At 37.5% G+C, this 22936-nt stretch overlaps 1 protein-coding gene and 1 long non-coding RNA gene across 10 annotated transcripts in view; one reads left to right on the forward strand and one right to left on the reverse strand.

Moving 5' to 3' along the window:
- MAK (male germ cell associated kinase) overlaps positions 1–22936 on the reverse strand; it is a 64613-nt gene that overhangs the window by 38297 nt on the left and 3380 nt on the right. For all 8 annotated transcript variants that reach the window (XR_011529593.1, XR_011529594.1, XM_070584047.1 and 5 more), the window contains exons 2-4: positions 19820–20149; positions 4194–4248; positions 3100–3221 (exon numbers count right to left, since the gene is read on the reverse strand). Coding sequence is in view for 6 of the 8 variants with exons in the window: in XM_070584047.1 (XP_070440148.1) it covers positions 3100–3221; positions 4194–4248; positions 19820–19920 (278 nt within the window). In the remaining 2 variants the exon portion in view is untranslated. The remainder of the gene's footprint in view (positions 1–3099; positions 3222–4193; positions 4249–19819; positions 20150–22936) is intronic.
- On the forward strand, positions 13435–18372 carry LOC139077245 (uncharacterized). 2 transcript variants are annotated; one of them, XR_011529596.1, is made up of 3 exons: positions 15101–15528; positions 17831–17951; positions 18237–18372. It is a non-coding gene; the product is annotated as an uncharacterized lncRNA (long non-coding RNA). The 2 variants fall into 2 exon arrangements; XR_011529595.1 differs by lacking the exons at positions 15101–15528; positions 18237–18372 and adding an exon at positions 13435–13542 and having other exon boundaries at positions 17831–18197.

Below are 22936 nucleotides of genomic sequence, written 5' to 3' on the forward strand. Positions count from 1 at the left end.
TATATGCTTATGTAATGTTCTAAAATGTCCCACCAAATGGGCTAGAAACACACAACAGACAGGGAAAGATAAACACTGGTCTTATATCAAATTTGAAAATAGTACTGATCATATGTTATTGAAATATTTTTAAAACTAACTTTTGTAAACTATAAAATAAATTTTAAAAGAAACAATATTTTTAGCCTTGCCAACAATTTAAATTTGTAAAAAGAATGCTATATGCTGAAGGTACGGTTATAGTATCAGAACAAAGGATTATGTATATTGGTCTTCAATTGAAATGGAAAAGAAGTTTACATGCGTTGCTTAATGATGAGAATACGTTCTGAGAAATGCGTCATTAGGCAATTTTGTCACTGTGCATACATCATAGAGTGCACTCACACAAACCTGGATGGTATAGCCTACTACACACCTAGGCTGTATGGTACTAATCTTACGGTACCAGCATTATATACATCACTATGTGGCGCATGACTGTACTTGAATAAAAAAGGCCTTTAAATTAATCTTGAGCCTCAAAACAATGTTTCAGGAAGTTAAGCTACCAAAAACAAAGCGTAAAAATATCACTTAACCTCAAACAGCCTTTTACCATATACAATTGTTAACAGTTAAATTTATACCTTTCACATTGATAATATTCTTAACAATATAACTTTCCTTCCATTTAATTTAGTAATCCAAAAATGAATCATGAAATTCCAAAGTTGACTCTTTAGTGTTCATTTGCTATTGCATTAACCACTTACAACAACAGGTTTATATATATTGTCAAAGTCAACTGAAAGTGTAATATTTTATGTATTTATACATATAGTCATGTGCCGCATAATGACATTTCAGTCAACAGCGGACCATATATATGATGGTGGTTCCATAAGTACCATATGGCCCTGGTGTGTAGTAGGCTACACCATTTAAATATGTGTAATTACAATCTATGATGTTTGCGCAATGACAAAATTGCCTAGCAATGCATTTCTTAGAACGTATTCCTATCGTTAAGGACGCATAATTGTACTTAATTTCTTTTTCTTCATAACTGTATCTCAATATACCATGCATATGTTTATCATTTCATACAATTTAAAGAGCATAAATTAGTATTAGAAGCCAAAAAGTTAAGATTATCCATAATCTTACCACTTGATTAAGAAATTACAGGGATACCTACTTTTATTGCACTTTGCTTTATCGTGCTTTGCAGATACTGTGTTTTTTTTACAAGATACTTCACCAGCAAAGAGATCACAACTCACCGAAGGCTCAGATGACGGTTAGCATTTTTTAGCAATAAAGTATTTTTTAATTAAGGTACATAGTTTTTTTTACACATAATGCTATTGAACACTTAATAAACTACAGTATAGTGTAAACATAACTTTTATATGCACTGGGAAACCAAAACAGCCATGTGACTTGTTTTATTTCGATATTCACTTTATTGCAGTGGTCTAGAACCAAACTCACCGTATCTCTGAGGTACGCCTAGATCTTGATTTTTCAGTATTCTAACCCAGTTCTAATCCATTTGCATGTAAAACTTTTATATTAGATATCAATGTTACATAAATACAATTTTGGTTTCTGTTTTTTTATAAGCACTTGTAAGCATTTTCATAATCTGTATAATTACTATTATTATTTTAAGTTTGGCAACTGAGCTAACATCTGTTGCCAATCTTTTTTTTTCTTCTTCATTTTCTTCTTCTCCCCAAAGCCCCCCTAGTACATAGTTGTGTATTCTAGTTGTAGGTCCTTCTGGTCATGCTATGTGGGATGCTGCCTCAGCATGGCTTCATGAGCGTGCTAGGTCCACGCCCAGGATCCGAACCAGCAAAACCCTGGGCCACCGAAGCAGAGTGTGTGAACTTAATCACTCAGCCACAGGGCCGGCCCCAATATAATTCTTATTTTTAATGGCTACAAAATAACTCCATCAACATTACACACTATAATTACCAACCTATTCTCCCATTGATAGTTATTTCTTTTAAATAGTTCAAAGAAATAAGTGAAGCTTGGTATCATTATTTAACAGAACATACTAACCATGGTAACTATGAAGAGTATGCATTAGCATAAAAAAATGCTTGTAAGTGAATGAATGAAATAAAAAAAAGTATCACCACTAAAATTACAACTATGTAAAAAGCATGCATGCCTGTATACAAGGGCTAGAAAGAACTTTAGAAAAATAAACACCACTCTGAGGGGTAGAAATTTTCTTCACTTTTATTTTAACTGTTATTAATGTTATAATGATATCAGCCTGGAACATAGGTAGTCAACAGGTATTTTTTGAAAGAAGGAAAAATATAATTAAGGAAAAATTCACTCAACATCCTTAGACGTTGAATATGTATATGTGTCTATGAGAGAAACTCAGAGAGAGAAATCAACATCATTCCACTGAGAAATTTACTTCCCAAGTATTTTAGGATCTTTTGTTAAAAAATACTGGCTTTAAAAATAGGCAAAATGGACATTAATCTCCCAGACGTAAACAGAAGTTACCACCAAAATATTATCATATCAAAGCTCACAGCAGATGCCTGAAGCTCTCCCTCATTAGAGATTCTGTTCATAGGTTTAAAAATCATGAGAATTTCCCCGGGGTTTATAACACATTAAATTTTATCATTCACTTAAGCATCCTAATGAATGAGCTTATTAGATCCTTTCTTGAAAGCTACTTCACTTCTTCCTCCATTCTTTCATTAACCTTTTATAAGATGCTTGGGAGAGCAACAAAGATCATTTTCTCAATTTTTCCCAAGGCCAGCTTTATTACTGAATATTAAACCACAGATAGATTTTTGTTTCAAAAAGTATAGATAGATAGTATGTGTTTATATGAAATATTTATCTTGACTTTTAAGAGATTACGACAGAAAAACAGTGTATGTGTCATAGCTGGTTGTTCTTCACTGTTACATGTTATCCTTTGATAAAAAGAACTAATTAATTTAAATCCACCGCTTGGAGTTATAAATCTGTATATTGTAAAGGGTGACAACCTGAGGGGATCCAAGGAACTCATGGAGGAGATGGTAAGAGAAAAAATTACCATTTCATAAAATAAAGATATACCTGTCTTTCATTAATTGATAGAGGTTTTCTTTCATATATTCAAATATAAAATAAAGATGGTCATTTTCTCTGATAACTTCTTTCAGTTTAATCACATTGGCATGATTAAGTTTCTTCAGAGACTGCAACAAAGCAAAGAAGCATTAAAATTCTTACAGCAAAGTTAGAGAAGGTTGCAAAATATCGTCAATGCTAGGTATGATAATTACCTTAAGTCATTTCCCATTTCCTCTGAATTCATCAATGAGTTCAGTTTTAATATCTGTAATATTTTACATGTCTAAAAACATCTTAGAATACCTAGTTAAAGTAAGCAGGAATTGTTTCAAGTAATGAATGTAAGTACAAAAATAAACCAAGTCCATGATAGCTACCAAACGTTTCAATCTGTACCCTTTTTTCCCTCAGTCTGTTAAATGGGTCTAACTTTTTTCTGACTTTACCATGTGAAGTTCAATGCAAAAGTCTCCAAAAATTTATCCTAGTCATGCAGCATAAAATATAAAGAAATGGTACATAGTAATTTAAAAAGTTGTCGTTCCGTTGATAATATGAATTAAAATGCTCTCATTAAGAAGTTTTCTCTTTTTTTTTAAGATTGGCACTTGAGCTAACACCTGTTGTCAATCTTCTTTTTTTTTTTTCCTTTTCCTCCCCAAAGCCCCCCAGTACATAGTCGTATATTTTAGTTGTGGGTCCTTCTGGTTGTGGCATGTGGGATGCCACCTTAGCAGGGCCTGATGAGTGGTGCCAGGTCTGCACCCAGGATCTGAACCAACGAACCCCTAGGCCACCAAAGCACGCGAGCTTAACAATTCGGCCACCGGGCCAGCCCCAAAATGCTCTTTTAAAAGTCAGAGACTTTCAAATCTGAGGGCATAGTTATTTTCTGTTCTCCACTGACATTCTAAGAAAAATGAGAAATTAATTTATTTTAGGAAGCTAAAGGAAAAACATGAGAATACAATTATCTTTGGACTGCTTCCCACAGAGAAAGAATCATCTCCTTGGCCGCAGTCCTCAGGAATGAGATAGATGTAGTTAAGTGAGGTAGTTAAGGCCTTCCCGGGTTCTCTTCATCTCTAGGATTTTACCTTAACTTCTCTCAAGTTCATACATTCATCCCAGGAATAGAACTTTCTCTTCATCCTGAAGGAAAAAGAAAAGTTTGGTGTACAGGGACTGAGGAGTTGAGAACACAAATTTCACCATTGGCTTTCTTACTCCACCATTAGTTCACTTGCGGCAAGCTATGCTCTCTGTCTTCCCTCTTTAAAAAGACATCACCTCCCTTCTGTATATCTCAAGGCTACTTGGTACAGGTTCATAACTGTGTCATACCTGAAATTCTGCTTTAACACAAAGGTGAAAGAATCACCATTAAGCTTCCTTTCTGGGTGAGTTCTTACATTTCTTTAATCAGTTTTATTGTGCTTTTCTAAAAGAGCCCCTTCCAAATTTCCTCTCTTTCTACAACTTAAGAGATAAATATGAAATACTATATTTATATGGAGTGGGGAAAGAAATCACAAATTTTGGTAGCAAATGAAATTATTTCAGTGAAATGATTTGATCTGACAACTTCTATGTCATCACCTCAGCTTTAAACAAGAGGTCCACAAAGTTAAGTGATTTAAGTTAGCAAAAATTCGGAAGCAACCAAACTTTACAAATAGCTTTGTTGAATTTTGTTCTTTACTTCCCCTCTTTCATCCCAATGATGGCTACCATTAGAGATAAATATACCAAAAGTGAATTTAGGGTAATAAAGTAATTCCATTACATACATCATAGATAGAGGTTGTGTTTTTAGATGAATGGATTTTTGGCCACCACACAAAATGAGAAACAAGAAAAAACATGTTCTAAAAAATGTTTTTTCAAGTACAGAAATTACAAGGCTGGATTATGAAAAATAAAAACCCTATATGCCCAACTGCTTTCATTTAGTATTGTAATCTATTGAGATGTTCTAGAAGATCTCAGGAAGCTTAAAGTTATCTTTATAAATTAAGTTAATTCCTCTATAAGAGTGTAACACACAGAGGTAAAGACATGAGTGAAGGAATGACAGCACACCATGGTAGTCAAGAATGTGGACTGTAGGAGAGGGAGTTTGGAAGATGGCAGCACAGGAGGATCTTGAGCTTGCCTCCTTCCACAGACACAAAAAATCTACAACTACAGGTGGAACAATTTCCTCCGAGGGAGATCTGCAAACTGGACGAACAGAGCCTCTACAACAAGGGACAACACCAAGAGGGCTGGAAGAGGCAGAGATACAGTGCACTGAGGGAAAAAACCATACCCTAGCCACAGCACTCACAATCAGGAACAATATCAAAGGTGCGGAGGTTGTCCTGGAGGAGCACGGGAATTGAGCTCCACATTAGGCACCCTGGCCTTAGATCCAGCCCAGAAGAGATGAGTGCCCAAAACAACTGTCTTTGAAAATTAACAGGGACTACATCCAGGAAAACTACAGAACTACAGGGAAAGGAAAACCATTCTTATAAGGCCCCCACACAGACTCACTTGACCAGGAAACCAGTGCAAAAATATCAGATAGAAAAGTAGACGGTCCAGGAAACCCACTTACTAAGCTTGGAGTGCCTCCTGGAGAGGCAGGAGGCAGCTGGGACGCCTCCCAAGGACCCAGACACTGGCAGCAGCCATATTTGTCACCTCATTCAGACATGCTGATAACGGCACTAGCTGTCAGTATTTTGGAATCTTTCCTGGAGCTTGTTAGCATGGGGCCTACCCCCCCCCTCCCCCACAACCAGCACACCAGCTACAGTTGTCCACAGCCAGGTCTCGTAACCAGCCACACTGGACATCTGCCTCACCCACCAGTGCACTCACAACAGTCTGTGGAGCACTGGGTCTCATAACCAGCTACACCAGGAGTCTGTCTTGCCCACGAGCACGCCTGCAACAGTTGCACACTGCAGGGCCTTGCACACCCCTTGCTACACCCCTAGCAGTTGTATGTCACTGGGCCTCACAGCCAACTGCACTGGGTGTCTGCCCCATCCCCCCAACGCACCCACAGTGGCCACATGCTGTGGGGCCTAGTAGCCAGCAGGCCTATGGGCCAGCCCCACCTACCAGTATACCCATAGCACTCATGGCCCTGCCACAACAGAAGGACACACACAGCCCCCACAGGGGACATCCCTGGAGCATCTCTCTCTACATAAGGCCACTTCTCCAAGATCGGGAGATGTAGCTGATCTAACTAATATGTAGAAAAAAGCACAGAGAGTTGGGCAAAATGAGGAGACAAAGGAATGTGTTTCAAATTAAAGAACAAGACAAATATTCAGAAAAAGAACTAAACAAAACAGAGATAAGCAGTCTACCTGATAAAGAGTTCAAAGTAATGGTCATAAGGATGCTCACCGAACTTGGAAGAAGAATGGATGAATACAGTGAAAACTTCAACAAAGAGTTAGAAAATATAAAAAAGAACCAATAGGAACTGAAGAATATAACTGAAATGAAAAATTCACTAGAGGGAATCAACAGCAGATTAGATGATACAGAAGAATGGATTAGCAATCTGGATGACAGAGTAGAGGACTTCCCCAAACTGAACAAAAATAAGGAAAAAGGAAAATGAGGATAGTTTAAGGGACTTCTGGGATGACATCAAGCTATCTAACATTTGCATTATATGGGTCTTAGAAAGGGAAGAGAGAGAGAAAGGGGCAGAGAACTTATCTGAAGAAATAATAGCTAAAAACTTCCTTAACCTGAGGAAGGAAACAGACATCCAGGTCCAGGAAGCACACAGAGTACCAAACAAGACCAACCCAAAGAGATCTGTACCAAGACATGTTATAATTCAAATGCCAAGAATTAAAGATAAAGAGAGACTCTTATATGTAGCAAGAGAAAAGTGACACATTATGTATAAGGGACGTCCCATAAGACTACCAGCTGACTTTCAGCAGAAACTTTGCAGGCTAGAAGGGAGTAGCACAACATACTCAACATGCTGGAAGGAAAAAAACCTATAACCAAGAATACTCTACCCAGTGAAGTTATCATTCAAAATGGAAGGTGAGATAACGAGTTTTGTAGACAAGGAAAAACTAAGAGTTCATTACCACCAAACCAGCCTTATAAGAAATGCTAAAGGGACTTATTTAAGTAGAAGAGAAGAAGCCACAAATAGAAATAAGAAAATTATGCAAGAAAAAATTTCACTGGTGAAGGCAAATATATAATAAAGGTAATGGATCAACTACTTAAAGCTAGTATGAAGATTAAGAGACAAAAGCAATAAAATCATCTACATCTGCAATAAGAAGTTAAGGGATACTCAAAATTAAAAAAGGTAAAATATGACGTCAAAAACAAAATGTGGGAGGAGGGAATAAAAATTTAGGGCTTTTAGAATGCACTCAAACTTAGGAGAACATCAACTTAAAATAGACTGCTATATACATAGGTTGTTATATATGAACCTCATGGTAACCACAAACCAAAAACCTATAATAGATACACAAAAAATAAAGAAAAAGGAGTCCAAAAATAACACTAAAGAAAGTCATCAAGTCACAAGGGAAGAAAGCAAGAGAAGAAGAAAAACTACCAAAAAATAAAAAAAAATTAACAAAATGGCAATAAGTACATACCTATCAATAATTTCTTTAAATTTAAATGGACTAAATGTTCCTATCTAAAGACACAGGGTGGCTGAATGGGTAAAAAAACAAGACCCATATATATGCTGCCTACAAGAGACACTTCAGATGTAAAGACACACACAGACTGAAAGTGAAGGGATGGAAAAAGATATTTCATGCAAATGGAAACAAAAAAAAGCTGGGGTAGCAGTACTTATATAAGACAAAATAGACTTAAAAACTGTAACAAGAGCAGAGAAGAGCATTACATAATGATAAAGGGAACAATCCAGCAAGAGGATATAACACTTATAAATATCTATGCACCCAACATAGGAGCACCTAAATAGGTAAAACAAATATTAACCAACATAAAAGGAGAAACTGACAGTAATAAAATAACAGTAGGGGACTTTAACATCCCACTTAGATCAATGGGTAGATCATTCAGACAGAAAATCACTAAGGAAACACTGGCCTTAAACAATACATTAGATGAGATGGACTTAATAGATATATACAGAACATTCCATCCAGAAACAGCAGAATACATATTCTTTTCAAATGCACATAGAACATTTGAGATCACGTTAGACCATAAAACAAATCTCAATAAATTTAAGAAGACTGAAATCACATCAAGCATCTTTTCTGACCACAATGGTATGAAACTAGAAATCAATTACAAGAAGAAAACTGGAAAAAATACAAACACAAGGAGGCTAAACAACATGCTATTAAACAACCAATGGTTCAGTGAAGAAGTCAAAGGGGAAATAAAAAAATACCTTGAGACAAATGAAAATGGAAACACAAGGGTCCAAAATCTATGGGACACAGCAAAATCAGTTCTAAGAGGGAAGTTTATAGTGATAAAGGCCTATCTCAAGAAACAAGAAAAATCTCAAATAAACAATCTAACTTTTACACCTAAAGGAACTACAAAAAGAAGAACAATTAAAGCCCAAAGTTAGCAGGAGGAAGGAAATGATAAAGAACAGAGTGGAGATAAATGAAATAGAGACAAAAAAAAAAAAAAAAGAGAGAGAGAGAGAAAGAAAAAGAAAAGATCAATGAAACTAAGAGCTGGTTCTTTGAAAAGATAAATAAAATTGATAAACCTTTAGCCAGACTCATCAAGAAAAAAGAGAGAAGGCTCAAATAAATAAAATCAGAAATGAAAGAGAAGTTACAACCAACACCACCGAAATACAGAGGATCATAAGGGATTACTATGAACAATTATATGTCAACAAATTCGACAACCTAGAAGAAACGGATAAACTCCCAGAAACATACAATCTTCCAAGACTGAATCAGGAAGAAATAGAAAATCTGAATAGACCATTACTAGTAATGAAATTTAATCAGTAATCAAAAAACTTCTAACAAACAAAAAAGTTCAGGACCAGTTGGCTTCACAGTTGAATTCTACCAAACATTTAAAGAAGAGTTAATACCTATCCTTCTCAAACTAGTCCAAAAAATTGAAGAGGAAAGATTGCTCTCAAACTCATTCTATAAGGTTAGCACACCCTGATATGAAAACTAGACAAAGACATAACAAAAAAAAGAATTAGAGGACAATATTCCTGATGAACCTAGATGCAAAAATCCTCAACAAAATATTAGCAAATGGAATTCAACAACACATTAAAAGTATCATACACCATGATCAAGTGGTATTTATTCCAGAGATACAAGGATGGTTCCATACATGCAAATCAAACAACATGATATACCACACTAACAAAATGAAGGATAAAAATCATATGATCATCTCAATAGACACAGAGACAGCATTTGATAAGATTTAGCACACATTTTTTATAAAAACTCTCAAAAGATGGGTATAGAGGGAACATACATCAACATAATAAAGGCCATATATAACAAACCAACAACTAACATCATACTCAATGGTGAAAAGCTGAAAGCTTTTCCTCTAAGATCAGGAACAAGACAAGGATACCCACTCTCTTGCCACATTTATTCAACATAGTGTTGGAAGTCCTAGCTTCAGCAATCAGAGAAGAAAAAGAAGTAAAAGCCATCCAAATTGGAAAGGAAGAAGTAAAACTGTCACTATTTGCAGATGACAAGATACTATATATAGAAAACTCTAAAGATTCCACCAAAAAACTATTAGAACCAATACATGAATTCAGTAAAGTTGCAGGATACAAAATAAATATACAGAAATCAGTTTCATTTCTATACAGTAACAAGGAACTATCAGAAAGAGAAATTAAGAAAACAATCCCATTTACAATTACATCAAACAGAATAAAATACCTAGGGACAAACTTAACCATGAAGGTGAAAGACCTGTATAATCAAAGTTATAAGACACTGGTGAAAGAAATTGAAGATGACACAAATAAATGGAAAGATACACCACGCTCATGGATTGAAGAATTAATATTGTTAAAATGTCCATACTACCCAAAGCAATCTACAGATTCAATGCAACCTCTATTAAAATACCAATGGCATTTTCCACAGAACTAGGACAAATCATTTTGAAATTTGTATGGAACCACAAAAGACTCTGAATAGCCAAAGCAATCTTGAGAAAGAACAACAAAGCTGGAGATATCATGCTCCATGATTTCAAACTATTTTACAAAGCTGTAGTAATCAAAACAGTATGGTGTTGGCACAAAAACAGACACGTAGATTAATGGAACTGAATAAAGAGCCCTGAAATAAACCCACACTTACAAGATCAATTACTTTATGACAAAGGAGAATATACAATGGAGAAAAGACAATCTCTTCAATAAATGGTGTTGGGAAAACTGGGCAGATACATGCAAAGAATGAAACTGGACCACTTTCTTACACTATATACAAAAATAAACTCAAAGTGGATTAAAGATTTAAATGTAAGATCTGAAACCATAAAACTCTTAGAAGAAAACAGAAGTAGTAAACTCTTTGACATTGGTCTTAGCAATATTTTTTTGGATATCTCCACAGGCAAGGGCGACAAAAGCAAAAACAAACAAATGGAACTACATCAAACTAAAAAGGTTTTGCACAGTGATGGAAACCATCAACAAAACAAAAAGGCAGCCTACTGAAGAGGAGAATATATTTGGAAATGATATATCCCATAAGGGGTTAATATCCAAAATATATGAAAAACTCATAACTCAACATCCAAAAAACCAATCTGATTAAAAAATGGACAGAAGACCTGAATAGATATTTTTTCAAAGAAGACACAGACGGCCAACAGATACATGAAAAGATGCTCAACATCACTAATCATCAGGGAAATGAATATCAAAACCTCACACCTGCCAGAATGGCTATTATCAAAAAGACAATAAATAACAAGTGTTGGCGAGGATGTGGAGAAAAGGGAACCTCATGCACTGTTAGTTGGAATGTCAGTTGGTGCAACCACTAAGGAAAACAGTATGGAGTTTCCTCAAAAAATTAAAAATAGAACTACCATATGATCCAGCAATTCCACTTCTGGGTATTTACCCAAAGAAAATGAAAACACTAATTTGAAAATATATATGCAGTCTTACGTTCATCATAGCACAACAGGCAAGATATGGAAGGAACATAGGTGTCCATCAATGGATAAATGGATAAAGAAGACATGGCATATGTATAAATACAATGGAATATTACTCAGGCATAAAAAGAATGAAATCCTGACATTTGTGACAACGTGGATGGACCTATGGGGTATTATGCTAAGTGAAATAAGTCAGAGAAAGAATACTGTATAATTTCACTTATATGTGGAATCTAAAAAAAATAAAACAAATGAACAAACGAAACAGAAATAGAATGGATACAGAGAACAAACTGGTGGTTGCCAGAGGGGAGAGGGTTGGGAGGGAAGGGAGAAATAGGTGAGGGGATAAAGAGGTACAAACTTCCAGTTATAAAATAATAAATCATCAGGATGTAATGTACAGCATAAGGAATATGGTCAGTAATATTTCAATAACTTTGTATGGTGACAGATGGTAACTAGTCTTATCAGAGTGATCATTTCATAATGTAGATAAATGTCGAATCACTATGTTGTACACCAGAAACTAATACAACATTGTATGTCAACTATGCTTCAATTAAAAAAAAAAAAAGAATGTGGATTGTGGAACTGCAGTGCCTGGATCCAAATTCTTGCTCAGTGGCTCACTGGTTGTATGACCTCGGACAAATTATCTAATGACCTCTCTGTGCCTCAAATTCCATAGCTGTAAGTAGAAACTACCGCATAAGAAGAGCTTATTGTAAACTGCGTAGGTCAGCACTTAATAAATCCTAGATGTTCTTCTTTTACCAATATCTGTGATCAGCTACAGGAAGACATGAAGGGCATCACTGATACTATTTCTACAATATCCTCAGTGAATCTGAATTTCACTGATACTCATTCAGGTACTAGAAATTTATGAGGGAGCTTGAAGAAATTGAGGGCTTACTGATTTACCAAATGACACTTTTCAGTGCTATCGATTTATAAATGCCTCACTAAAATGAAAAAGGTAAATCTAGCACAATGATCAATTTAAAAGAAAAGTCAATTTAAATATGGCTATAAAAGAAAAGTAGTTTAATACAATGATCAAACCATCCAAAGTGGTACATATAATCTGCCATGATTCCTAAAAAGTAATGACAGAATTTTTTTTAAATCCAATTTTTAGAAGCTACATAATATATTCAAGTTCCTCTTCATAATTTAGTACAAATTAAAACTTCTACTTGAAAATCTGTACCAGCTGTACCACATATATTAATATGGTACTTTCTTTCCAGCAATTACTATTTATCAATACAGTCCTAAGGCAATGCATGTATCTATATGCAACAATTACAGAAGTTTCCTTACAAAACAATTATCCTAATATCTTAGACCAATTTAAAGAAATTAATTTAATTTTAAGAAATTAAACCAATTTGTTAGAATAGGTAAGCAAAGGCAATTCCTTTTAGATTCCCTGCCATCTTCTCTTTCATTTATTCATTCATCCAACACCTGCTACGTGCCAGGGCAATGAACGAATCAGAGATGCTTACCATTGTGCGTCCCATCCAACAGGAAATAGACTTTAGACCAGTTAACACAAACAGATGTTCAGATTAGTTATAAGGACCATGAGATAAGATAAATTTTTTAAAAATTTCACTGCCAGCCCTTTTTGATAAGGCAGTATTTCAGCTAAACCTGAAAGATGGAAGGTGCCAGCATGTGAAGACTGAAAAAAAGAAGTTTCAGCCAGACAGAAACAGCTAGAAAGACCCAGTTGGTTAATGGAAATGAAAGCCCATTTCAGGCTGATTCTTATTTCTTTAATGCCCTGAGCCATGACATTGTCATGGCTATTCCTGCTGGCCATCTTAAGAAAATGACAGCACAACCAGAGGCACTCACAACTAGAATCTACAACTATGTACTGGGAGCTTTGGGGAGAAGAATCAAAAAAAAGAAAAAAGAAAATGACAGTACCATTGCTAGGTCACCTTTCCTGCTCTGCTCTTTCTCCACAGCACTCAGTACCTTCTAACACACCGCAGAGTATACTGATTTATTACGTTTACTCCTCCCCTCTCCTCAAGTGTAAGCTCCTGGAGGACACCCCTATGTGCCTAGGTCAGTTTCTGGCACATTGCAAGTGCTCAGTAACTATTTACTAAATGACTGGGTGAATTTCTATCCCCACAGATGGGCCCATGAGGAGCTGTCCCGCAAATAGGAGACCCTCAGAAGTGGAAGTGCCTTGCAAGTCCTTAAAGGGCAGAGAGCTTAACAAACATTTAACTTAATGAGGTAAGGGGATCTGACTACCATCCCCTAGAATGAACTGTTCTAGCTTTTATAAAATGGCACCAGGTAACACAAGGTTTCTTAACACTGATCTAAATTAAAATTTCCCAAAGGAAATTTTCAAAAAAGTACCTTTCATCTTGTTCTTTACAGTGTTCTCCTAATTTCTAATTACTCATCCTAGCCAGTTTTCACTGCATTTCTAGACTGCTCAAAAGCCTTCCCCACGGCTTACTGAGTTAAGTACAAACTTTCTTCCACTTGTTCACATTCTCAGATTATACCACCCTGGCTATCATCTGCCAGGCGCCATGCCACACCCTCATTTTTCACAGCCGTCTCCATACTGTGCTAGCGCCCAGCCTCTCCTCCACTTCACTCCTCAACATCATTCTTAGCTGAGCATCTAGTTCTAATAGTCACTCCCCAACACCTGACCCCCGGTTCTTCTGCTTAAAAGGCTTTCAGAACGAAATCAATTTCCCTTCAAGGCGACATGTTCATCACTCACTTTGAAGATTACAGATAGGCAGCTCTTCATGTGCTACACAAAATGCATTTGACATGGAATTTATTTTTAATTTTTAATCCAACATGTATGGATTTAAAGTGTTACACCTAGAATATTTGTGGCCTAAATTTGCAGTGCCCAAAATTTTATACCACAAAGCACAAGACGATGGTTCTGACAAGATATTATGGACTGTGAGTTGTTTGGGTAACAAATAGGGATAACTTGAGAAGGGAGAATAATGTGTCTAATATCTGTAACTTCCAGGTAAAGCTTATTTCTTTGCATCAGGCTTAAGAGAAATGGCATAGCCTTCTGTATGACTCTTGGAGGTGACATTAGATAAAAACCTATCCTAAGATTCTGTCTTGTCAAGAACCTTAAGGAGTAATGGCCAGAGTAAACATTCATATTGAAATTCCGGCTTCACAGTTCCTTAACTCCAAAGAGATGTTCACCTCCATGCTACCATAGTCACTCAGAAACACCTTGGTATCGTGAGGAATGGTTCTACTCTCTGTCTCAACCTTTAAAACTGCAGACTCTGCCCATAACCTCCTATCCTTTTACCGCCATTGTCATTGGAATTGCCGTATACATCCACTTGTTCAACGCTTGGTTTTACTCGCCTCCTCATCCACCTTGGATCCCACGATCAGCCCTTCCACCACTATCCCCTCAAGAGCACACACATATTCTGAATGTCTCCCTCTCCCAACATTCCATCACTCCTGCCTTGCCATCCTCCAGTCTCTGCTCTCTGTACAGATTGGTGAAGGTAGAAAAAAAAGTCCTGTAAATGCCCCCAGTAGCTCCATTTTAGTATTCGTCTCACGTAATCTCAGGTGCACTCTTACTGATACTTGGCAATCCTTCTACGACTTTCTTAGCAACTGAGTAACACATGCTCCATGACTTCAAAGCTCAAGGCCTCTACTACCCTACTTCTTACTACTCTTTGCCCTACTGCAATCTGGCTTATCTTCTCCTCTATCCACTGGAACAACTCTCACCACAGTCACTAACTATGTCATATTCCCTAAATCCAAGGAACACCATGGCAGAAATATTATTTGGATACCAGAAGGCCGTTCCTAGCCTCCTACCTTTTGCCTCCTGGTATAGAGACTGGAAGAGTAGATACTCACTTCAAAGCCTCTCTTGGACATAAGCGGGACCATGTGATCCAGTTCTAGCCATTAAGATGTAAGAGGAAGTCACTTGGGGGCTTCTGGGAAATAAATTTTACTTCCTGCTAAAATTTGAGAGAAGGGTTTGCTGGTATTATTCTCCTTTCTTCCCACCTTGAACACGGATGTAACGCCTAGAAGTAAAGTAGTCATAATGTGGCCATTAAGTGAAGACAAACTGATGCTATCAGCTCAGTATGAAGAAGAAGATAGAAGAGGCCTGGATTCAGTGCACAGCTGAGCCCTTCAAAGAGCCCTGGAATCATCAAACTCCAGATTTCTTGATTCGTAAGAAAAATAAACTACTTACTTAAGCCATTGGTTCTGTGACTTGATATTAATTTATGGATTTGTTACTTGCAGCAAGAAGCAATCCCAACTAACCCAGATGCTTTTCACTCATTAGTTATTACTCATCTTCCAGTTGAGCACTTCTTATTTAGATCTTTTTTGTGGGTCCAGATATTTTCTACCCTCTCCTGGTTTTCTCCCTGCTTCTCTGCTGACTCTTTCTCAGTCTTCTCTGTGAGACCCTCTTCCAGGGCCCAGCCTTCATATGCTGAGGTTCCTCAGTGAGCTATGTGAAGACCTCTTTTCTTCTCCCTCTATATACCTTCAGTTACCATCTGTAGGCTATCAATTCCCAAATCGTCAGCTCAGACCTCCATTTTGAGCTTTAAATCCAAATATTCAATTGCCCGTTGGCATCTTAAAGTCATTATGTCTAAAACTGACCTCAGCTTTACCCCTAAGCCTGTGATTTCCCCCTCCCGGTCATGGCGAATGGCACCACCACTACCCATTTAGGCCAGAACCCCAAGAGTTAGCCTGGACTCTTCTCCATTCTTTATGCCTTCCCTCCATGCCCAGTCACGAGTTCCTACAGAGCCTGTCTCCTAAATGTCCCTTGAATGCTTCCACTTATGTCCCCACCCAATGCTATTTTCCCAGGTCAGGCCACCACCACCTATAACCAAGATGACTGCACCTATCTCCTAACTGGTCCCCTTGTGTCCAGTCTTGACCTCTTTGATCAAGTCTCCCCTAAAGGGACTGTTCTAAAACAATATTTGATCACCTCAACTCTCCTGCTTAAAAATCCTCCATGGACCTTCTAATCCTTAAGATGGACAAACTCCTTAACTGGCTTCATGACTTCACCCTTTAGCCTCATGTCCCTCCTCTGCCTGGACTCATAATCTACACTCCAGCCACCCACATTTCTTTCAGTTCCTCAGCCCCAGTCAAGCCTTCACACTCTCTCTCCTGCAGGCCTTCGTACGTATTATGCTTACTGCTGGAGCATTCTTCCCCCTCCTCTTTTTCTTGGTAATTTTTTCTCGTGGTTGAGATCTCATTTTCTATGGGAAGCCTTCTGTGGGAAGATACTTCCCCAGCATCACTTCTCTCTGGTCCCATAGGACCCGATATTCCCCCATCGTAGGACTTATATATTTCATGTTGTAACTTGTTTCATTTTTAGGTCTTCCTCTCTACATTGTTACTCATCTATCTCATTCCCATTTTGTCCTGAGCACCAAGTGTAGTAGGATGTGAATATTTAAATTTTCCTCAAGCCTTTCATGTGACTCTTCTTCTCTTTCATTTTTGCTCTTTCCATATTTAAGTTAGGAAAACTTTCTGGCACATAGTGGATACTAAATGTGACAGACACTGTGAGTTGACTATCCAAAAACCTCTCTTTTCTTCCTCTTTACTAACATAGCTCAGCTTTTACACAGGGATACAAAATGCCCAGCTAATTACTCAGTTTCCCACCCTCCCTTATAGCTAAATGTGCCATGTGACACACTTAGGGCCAATGAGAACTAACTAGAAGTCTTCTGGATAGGGGTGTGGGAAAGCTTTTGCTTCCCTAATTTAAAAAAAGTGAAGTAACTGACTGCCTCCGCTCTTCCCCATTTCCTCTTGCTCAGAACTCATACTCAAGGCCTGAAGCTGCAGCAGCTATTTTTTGAAGACAGAAGAAACTGGGTCTGTGATAACAGCACTGAGACAAAGTTCTAGCCTTGGGCCACCTACCTCAAGACTTTTTATTATGTGAGAAAGAGAGATCCTGATTTAAGTTACTTTGGGTTAGGTTTTTTATTTCATACAGCAAAGCATGCCTAACTCATACTCTTAAGGCCTTTTCTCAGCCCTCGAGCCACTTAACTGCTTACAGTGTTTGACGCCCCAATTCTCTCAAGGCTTTACCTACGTCTACGCAGGTGAGGCCCCATCCCCCATTTCATGAAATTGAAGAATAAAACAAACACATGATTTTGCCACCTAGAAGAAATAATGAATGTTTTGTTGTATAAAACAGAACAGTGGTAATAAGCTTCTGTAATACCACCAGACCCAACTTATTCTCATTTTCTTCCCCCGTCCCCAGAAGCCACAGCTCTCACGAATTGTCTGTGTGCCTTTCCAGTCCTTTAAAATTATTTTTATATATAAATTTATATAATTAAGTATTTATTTATGTGAATTCATACAATCATTTAATCTATAAATAAGGATGATTTCATCTCATTTTGGCTAACACTCAGACCTCACTTCCTTTTCCTTTCTCTCATTGCATTAGTGAGGATCTCCATTGCAATCCTGATCAGTGGCGGATGTGGCAGGCGCTCTGGTCTTAAAACCAACGTGACTGGCAGTTCTAATATTTCACCAAAGATGACGAATTACATAAGTCTTATCAGGTCAGGGAAGTTTCTTTTTATTCCTATTTGTTAAGAGTTGGGGTTTTTTTCCAGTCATAAATAGGTATTTAATGTTATTAAGCCCATTCAGTAAATTTTTTATTTCAGTTATTGTATATTGTATATTTATTTGATAATAAGGGCTATTGACAATATTTCATAAAATTATTTCCCTGTACATGTAATGTTTTAGATCATGACATTTTAAAGTTTTTAACATTTGATAAACATTTGTCAAAGCATTTACATTTTAGTTTGTCATCATTTGGTTGATGTGGTCCTCAGTTTCCAAGACTCATTCTGGCGGAAGCCAACTGCCGTGTCACGAGGACACGCAAGCAGCTCTCTGCAGAGGCCCATGTGAAGAGGAACTGAGGCCTCTTGCCAACCATGTGAATGAGTGTTACAGGCTGAATTGTGTCTCCCCCCCCCAAATTCATATGTTGAAGTCCTAACCCCCCAGTACCTCAGGATGTGACCTTATTTGGAGATAGGGCCTTTACAGAGGTAACCAAGTTAAAATGAAGTCAATGGGGTGGCCCTAATCCAATGTGACTGGTGTCCTTATAAAACGCGGAAATTTGGACACAGAGACACGCAGAGAGGGAAGACAATGTGGAAGAAACATAGGGAGAGAATGCCGTCTACGAGCCAAGCAGCGAGGCCTAGCACAGAGCCTTTCCTCAGCCTCGGGAGGAGCCGACCCTGCTCACACGCTGATTCCTTCTCGCCTCCGGAACTGAAACTCAGTACGTCTCAGTTGTTTAAGCGACCGACTGTTACAGCAGCCTGTTACAGACCAAATCGTGTCCCCTCTCCTCCCCCCAAGTCCATACATTGAAGTCCCAACCCCTAGGACCTCAGAGTGTGACTGTATTTGGACATAGACCTTAATGAGGTAATTAAGGCTAAATGAGGTTTTTAGGGTGAGTCCTAATCCGGTCTTACTGGTGTCCTCATAAGAAGAGGGGATTAGGACACAGACACACACAGTGAAGATCATGTGAAAACACAGAGGACAGTCATGTACAAGCCCAGGGGAGAGGCCTCTGAAGAAACCAACCCTGCCCTCAGCTTGATCTCAGACTCCAGCCTCCAGAACTGTGAGGAAATCAGTCTGTTGGTTAAGGCCCTCAGTCTGCAACAGTTCATTACAGCAGCCCTAGCAGGCCACACAGAGGCACCTTAGAAGTGGACCCTCCAGCCCCAGCCCAGGCTTCAGACGACCACGAACTTGGCCGATAGCTGACTGCCAGCTCCTGAGAGACCTGGAGCCAGGACCACCCAGCTGAGCTGCTGCCAGATTCCCCAGCCACAGAAACTGTGTGAATTAATAGATGTTTGTTCTTATTCTAAATCACTAAGCTTTGGGGTAATCTTTGACATATAATAGATTAAAAAGAAATAATTAAATCAATAATAATTAATTCTATTTAATTGGTAAGGTTAGGAAAATACCACAGGCCATTCAGAGCTCAACTTGATATTATGAATACCATCTGATTTTGAGGCCTATTGTTTTAAAGAAATAATAAGCTCCACTATGCACTCAACTTTAAATTCTAAAGATATTCCAAACGTTACCTTCAGTTTCAGCTCACATGTATTATGCATAAAAAGGAAAGCAGGTATATTTTTTGATTTCTCAATGTAACTAGACAAATCAAAAAATTAAAGTAATATAAGTGGGGATCAGCAGAATTCTTTTTTGGCAATGTTTTTCCAGAATGACATTCCTCATTACAGGAGGAATGTAAGCATGAGGTCTGAACCAGACCTCTCTCTGTGCTTGTATATATTCTCAAGCAAGCAAAGGAAAAGAAAGGTCGGAGTGTCAAAGGTCAGCGTCGCAGGGTTGCCCACGGTACCTTTTGATGGCCACCAGCTCCCCAGATTCGTTACTCTTGCCCATCAGCACACTCCCATAGGTGCCGTCCCCCAACTGTCTCATGGTTGTGTATCGGTTCATCTTGGAAAAACAATGCAGCTGAAGTTGTTGGCTGAAATGACTTCTTTGATGAATATAAGTTTAAATGCTTCTTTATTGGTATTTGTTTTCGCCGTCAGACAGTTGTTGCTATACTGGTGACAGGTTTGTCATCATTAATCACAGGCTCTTCCCCAAGATTACGTAGGCTCATGAGATACAGCAATAAGCAATCTGGCAAGGAAACAGTGCCTCCATTCTTATGAACACCCTATAAAAAAACCGAAACAAGAATAAAAGGAATCCTCATTAAAGAATCTCTTCAAAAAATTTACTAGTAACCTACAGCACAGGGAAAAATTATATATAATATAAGTACCAATGTGTTAAACATTTGTCAGTAAATCATTTGTGCTATATGGAATGAAGTTCACATATAATAGACTGATAATACTCATCTGGTAAATGCTTCATTTACATACTACTGTGCTATTCAGTCCATGAATATTCAATAAATATTGGCTTAATGATTTGTATGATTCCTTTTTTTTTTTTTTTTTGCAGGGGAAGATTCACCCTAAGCTAACATCTGTTGCCAATCTTCCTCCTTTTTTCTTCTTTCTTCCCCCCCAAAACATAGTTGTGTATGGCTGTAAGTTCTTCTGGTTCTTCTATATGAGCTGCCACGACATCATGGCTACTGACAGACAAGTGGTGTGGCTCCATGCCCAGGTACCAAACCTGGGCCACCAAAGCAGAGCACGCTGAAATTTAACCACTAGGCCATCAGGGCTGGCTCTGTTTGATTCCCTTTTTATTGAATATAATTTATATTATTCTAAATCAGACCTTGGAAAATCAGACATCTATATTATATCCATTCTTTGAGTCAATTTTTGCATCATATTAAATTTGGCCCATGATCCCTTAAGTGAAACTCCTGGGCTAGATATGTTTGGAGTCCAGGAATTTTCATATTTTTGAAAAGTAATATAGTGCATATACTATATGTTATGTGACACCTCCCAAGCACTATCTTAATGTACCTGCACAAAAATGTAGGAACAATATACTAAGTAAAAAAAATGAAGACTACAAATGGCCTCATGCCATTCAGGTCATGTTTTGTTGCAAATGAGTTTGCACAAATTTATTTTAAAAACTTCATCTTTCAGAGCTTTGTGAATTTTGAAACTACAGATAAGGGACTGTGGATCTGTATATCTTAGAACAATACAGGTTTCAAAAGGTTCTGATGCTATTACTAAGATTAAAGAAAACAAAGCACTAGCCTTATTGTCTACCTCATTACAACATTCAATACTTTCCTCCCAGTGTTCTGTCTTAGTTCCACATTTGAAAGAACTATTTCTCAATTCATACCTATTTACCATTCTCACTTTGCTGTTAAAGATCTCTATCATTGTCACAAGTCTTTATGCTTAGTTGCAGATGGTAATAAAATGGCACCATTAAAATAAATACTTTGTTTTAAAATGCCTTTTATAATTTGGTGATTCATTCAAAGATTATTTTTCTTTCACTGTAGCACTGTTTCATTTCCACAAAATAAAATACAATCATAGAAATTGCTTCTCTATGTTTTGTTTTTTTTGAGGAAGATCAGCCCTGAGCTAACTCTGCCAATCCTCTTCTTTTTGCTGAGGAAGACTGGCCCTGAGCTAACATCCATGCCCATCTTCCTCTGCTTTATATGTGGGATGCCTGCCTATTACATGCAGAAATTTAGGACCGACAAGCATATGTTGTAGTTGTCAAAGTACCTAAGACTTCCAAAATCAGGCTTTCTGGAGAAAGAAACAAACCTGCAGAGAAGGATGGTAAAACTGTGATGTTTCCAACAGGAATGGATTTGTCCACAGGAAACTTTGGAAGAACCCTGTGGGGCTTTTCAGTATCAGAGAGTGTGTATTAATTTATCATTATATTTTACTTTATACAGATAATAACCCCTTCAAGGCACATGTAAAATAATTTAGGCTGTCCTAACTCACTCTGTGGCCAATATCTTGAAAAAGAGATCACGATAGTGGACTCCAGTTCTATTTAGGGCTTCCTTCATTTTTCTCAGCTTAAGTCTGAGTAAATGGTCTTAACAAATGGTTCCCCATTTGCCTTAAATGAAGTTGTTTTTGTAAGTGATCTTTATATTATACAAAGACACGGATTCTAAATATTAAGGCATTAACGTAGAGAAGGGGATCCCTCTGCATGGTTCCTGATCAAAACATGTATTTGCTTTGCTTAATTTTTCCTTTATCTGTATAAAGAAATGTAATTTTGAAAGATCTTTTGGGTTGTTTGTTTTGTACTATATGCAATGATTAAACAAACCATGGGCTGAGGTATATTTCTTCTGATCATTTAGAATTTTATTAAATCGGTATTTTGCAATTTATTATTAACATGTTAAATTCTTTGAATTCCTTCCTAGCTACCCTATTTAAGGTGACAGAGACCTGTCTCTTTTAAGGAAATGTGCTCCCCGTAGGTTTACAGACTCTTTCTGGTTAAGTAACAATATAGAGAATATATTTGTCCAAAAGGCCATGATGTTCATCATATCAGTAAAATTGTAAAATAAAAACACAGGGCCAGCCCCAGTGGCCTACTGTTTAAGTTTGGCACACTTGGTTTTGGCAGCCTGGGTTCAGTGTCCAGGTCTGGAACCACACCACTAGTCTGCCAGTGGCCATGCTGTGGTGGTGGATCACATACAAAAAGAGGAAGACTGGCAACAAAGCAAATCTTCCTCAGCAAAAAACAATAAATAAATAAATAAATAAATAAATACACAGAAGGATTAAATGACCTATCAGTGATCAATCAGAGAATCAATGATGGAGTCAGTCTAATACTCGCATTAGCTTGAAGCTGTTTGGTTTTTCTAGTGTAGTCCTCAACTTCTAAACAACCCATTCTTACCAGCTGTTATAATCACTGATATAGTTAAAGGAACCACCCTTCTTTGCTCCCAAACCAAGCAGAATCTATCTCACAATGAAAGCTGTCTCCCAACTCAACTCTTCACCTTAAA

The sequence above is a fragment of the Equus przewalskii genome, chromosome 19 (assembly GCF_037783145.1).
Source record: "Equus przewalskii isolate Varuska chromosome 19, EquPr2, whole genome shotgun sequence".
Taxonomy (NCBI): domain Eukaryota; kingdom Metazoa; phylum Chordata; class Mammalia; order Perissodactyla; family Equidae; genus Equus; species Equus przewalskii.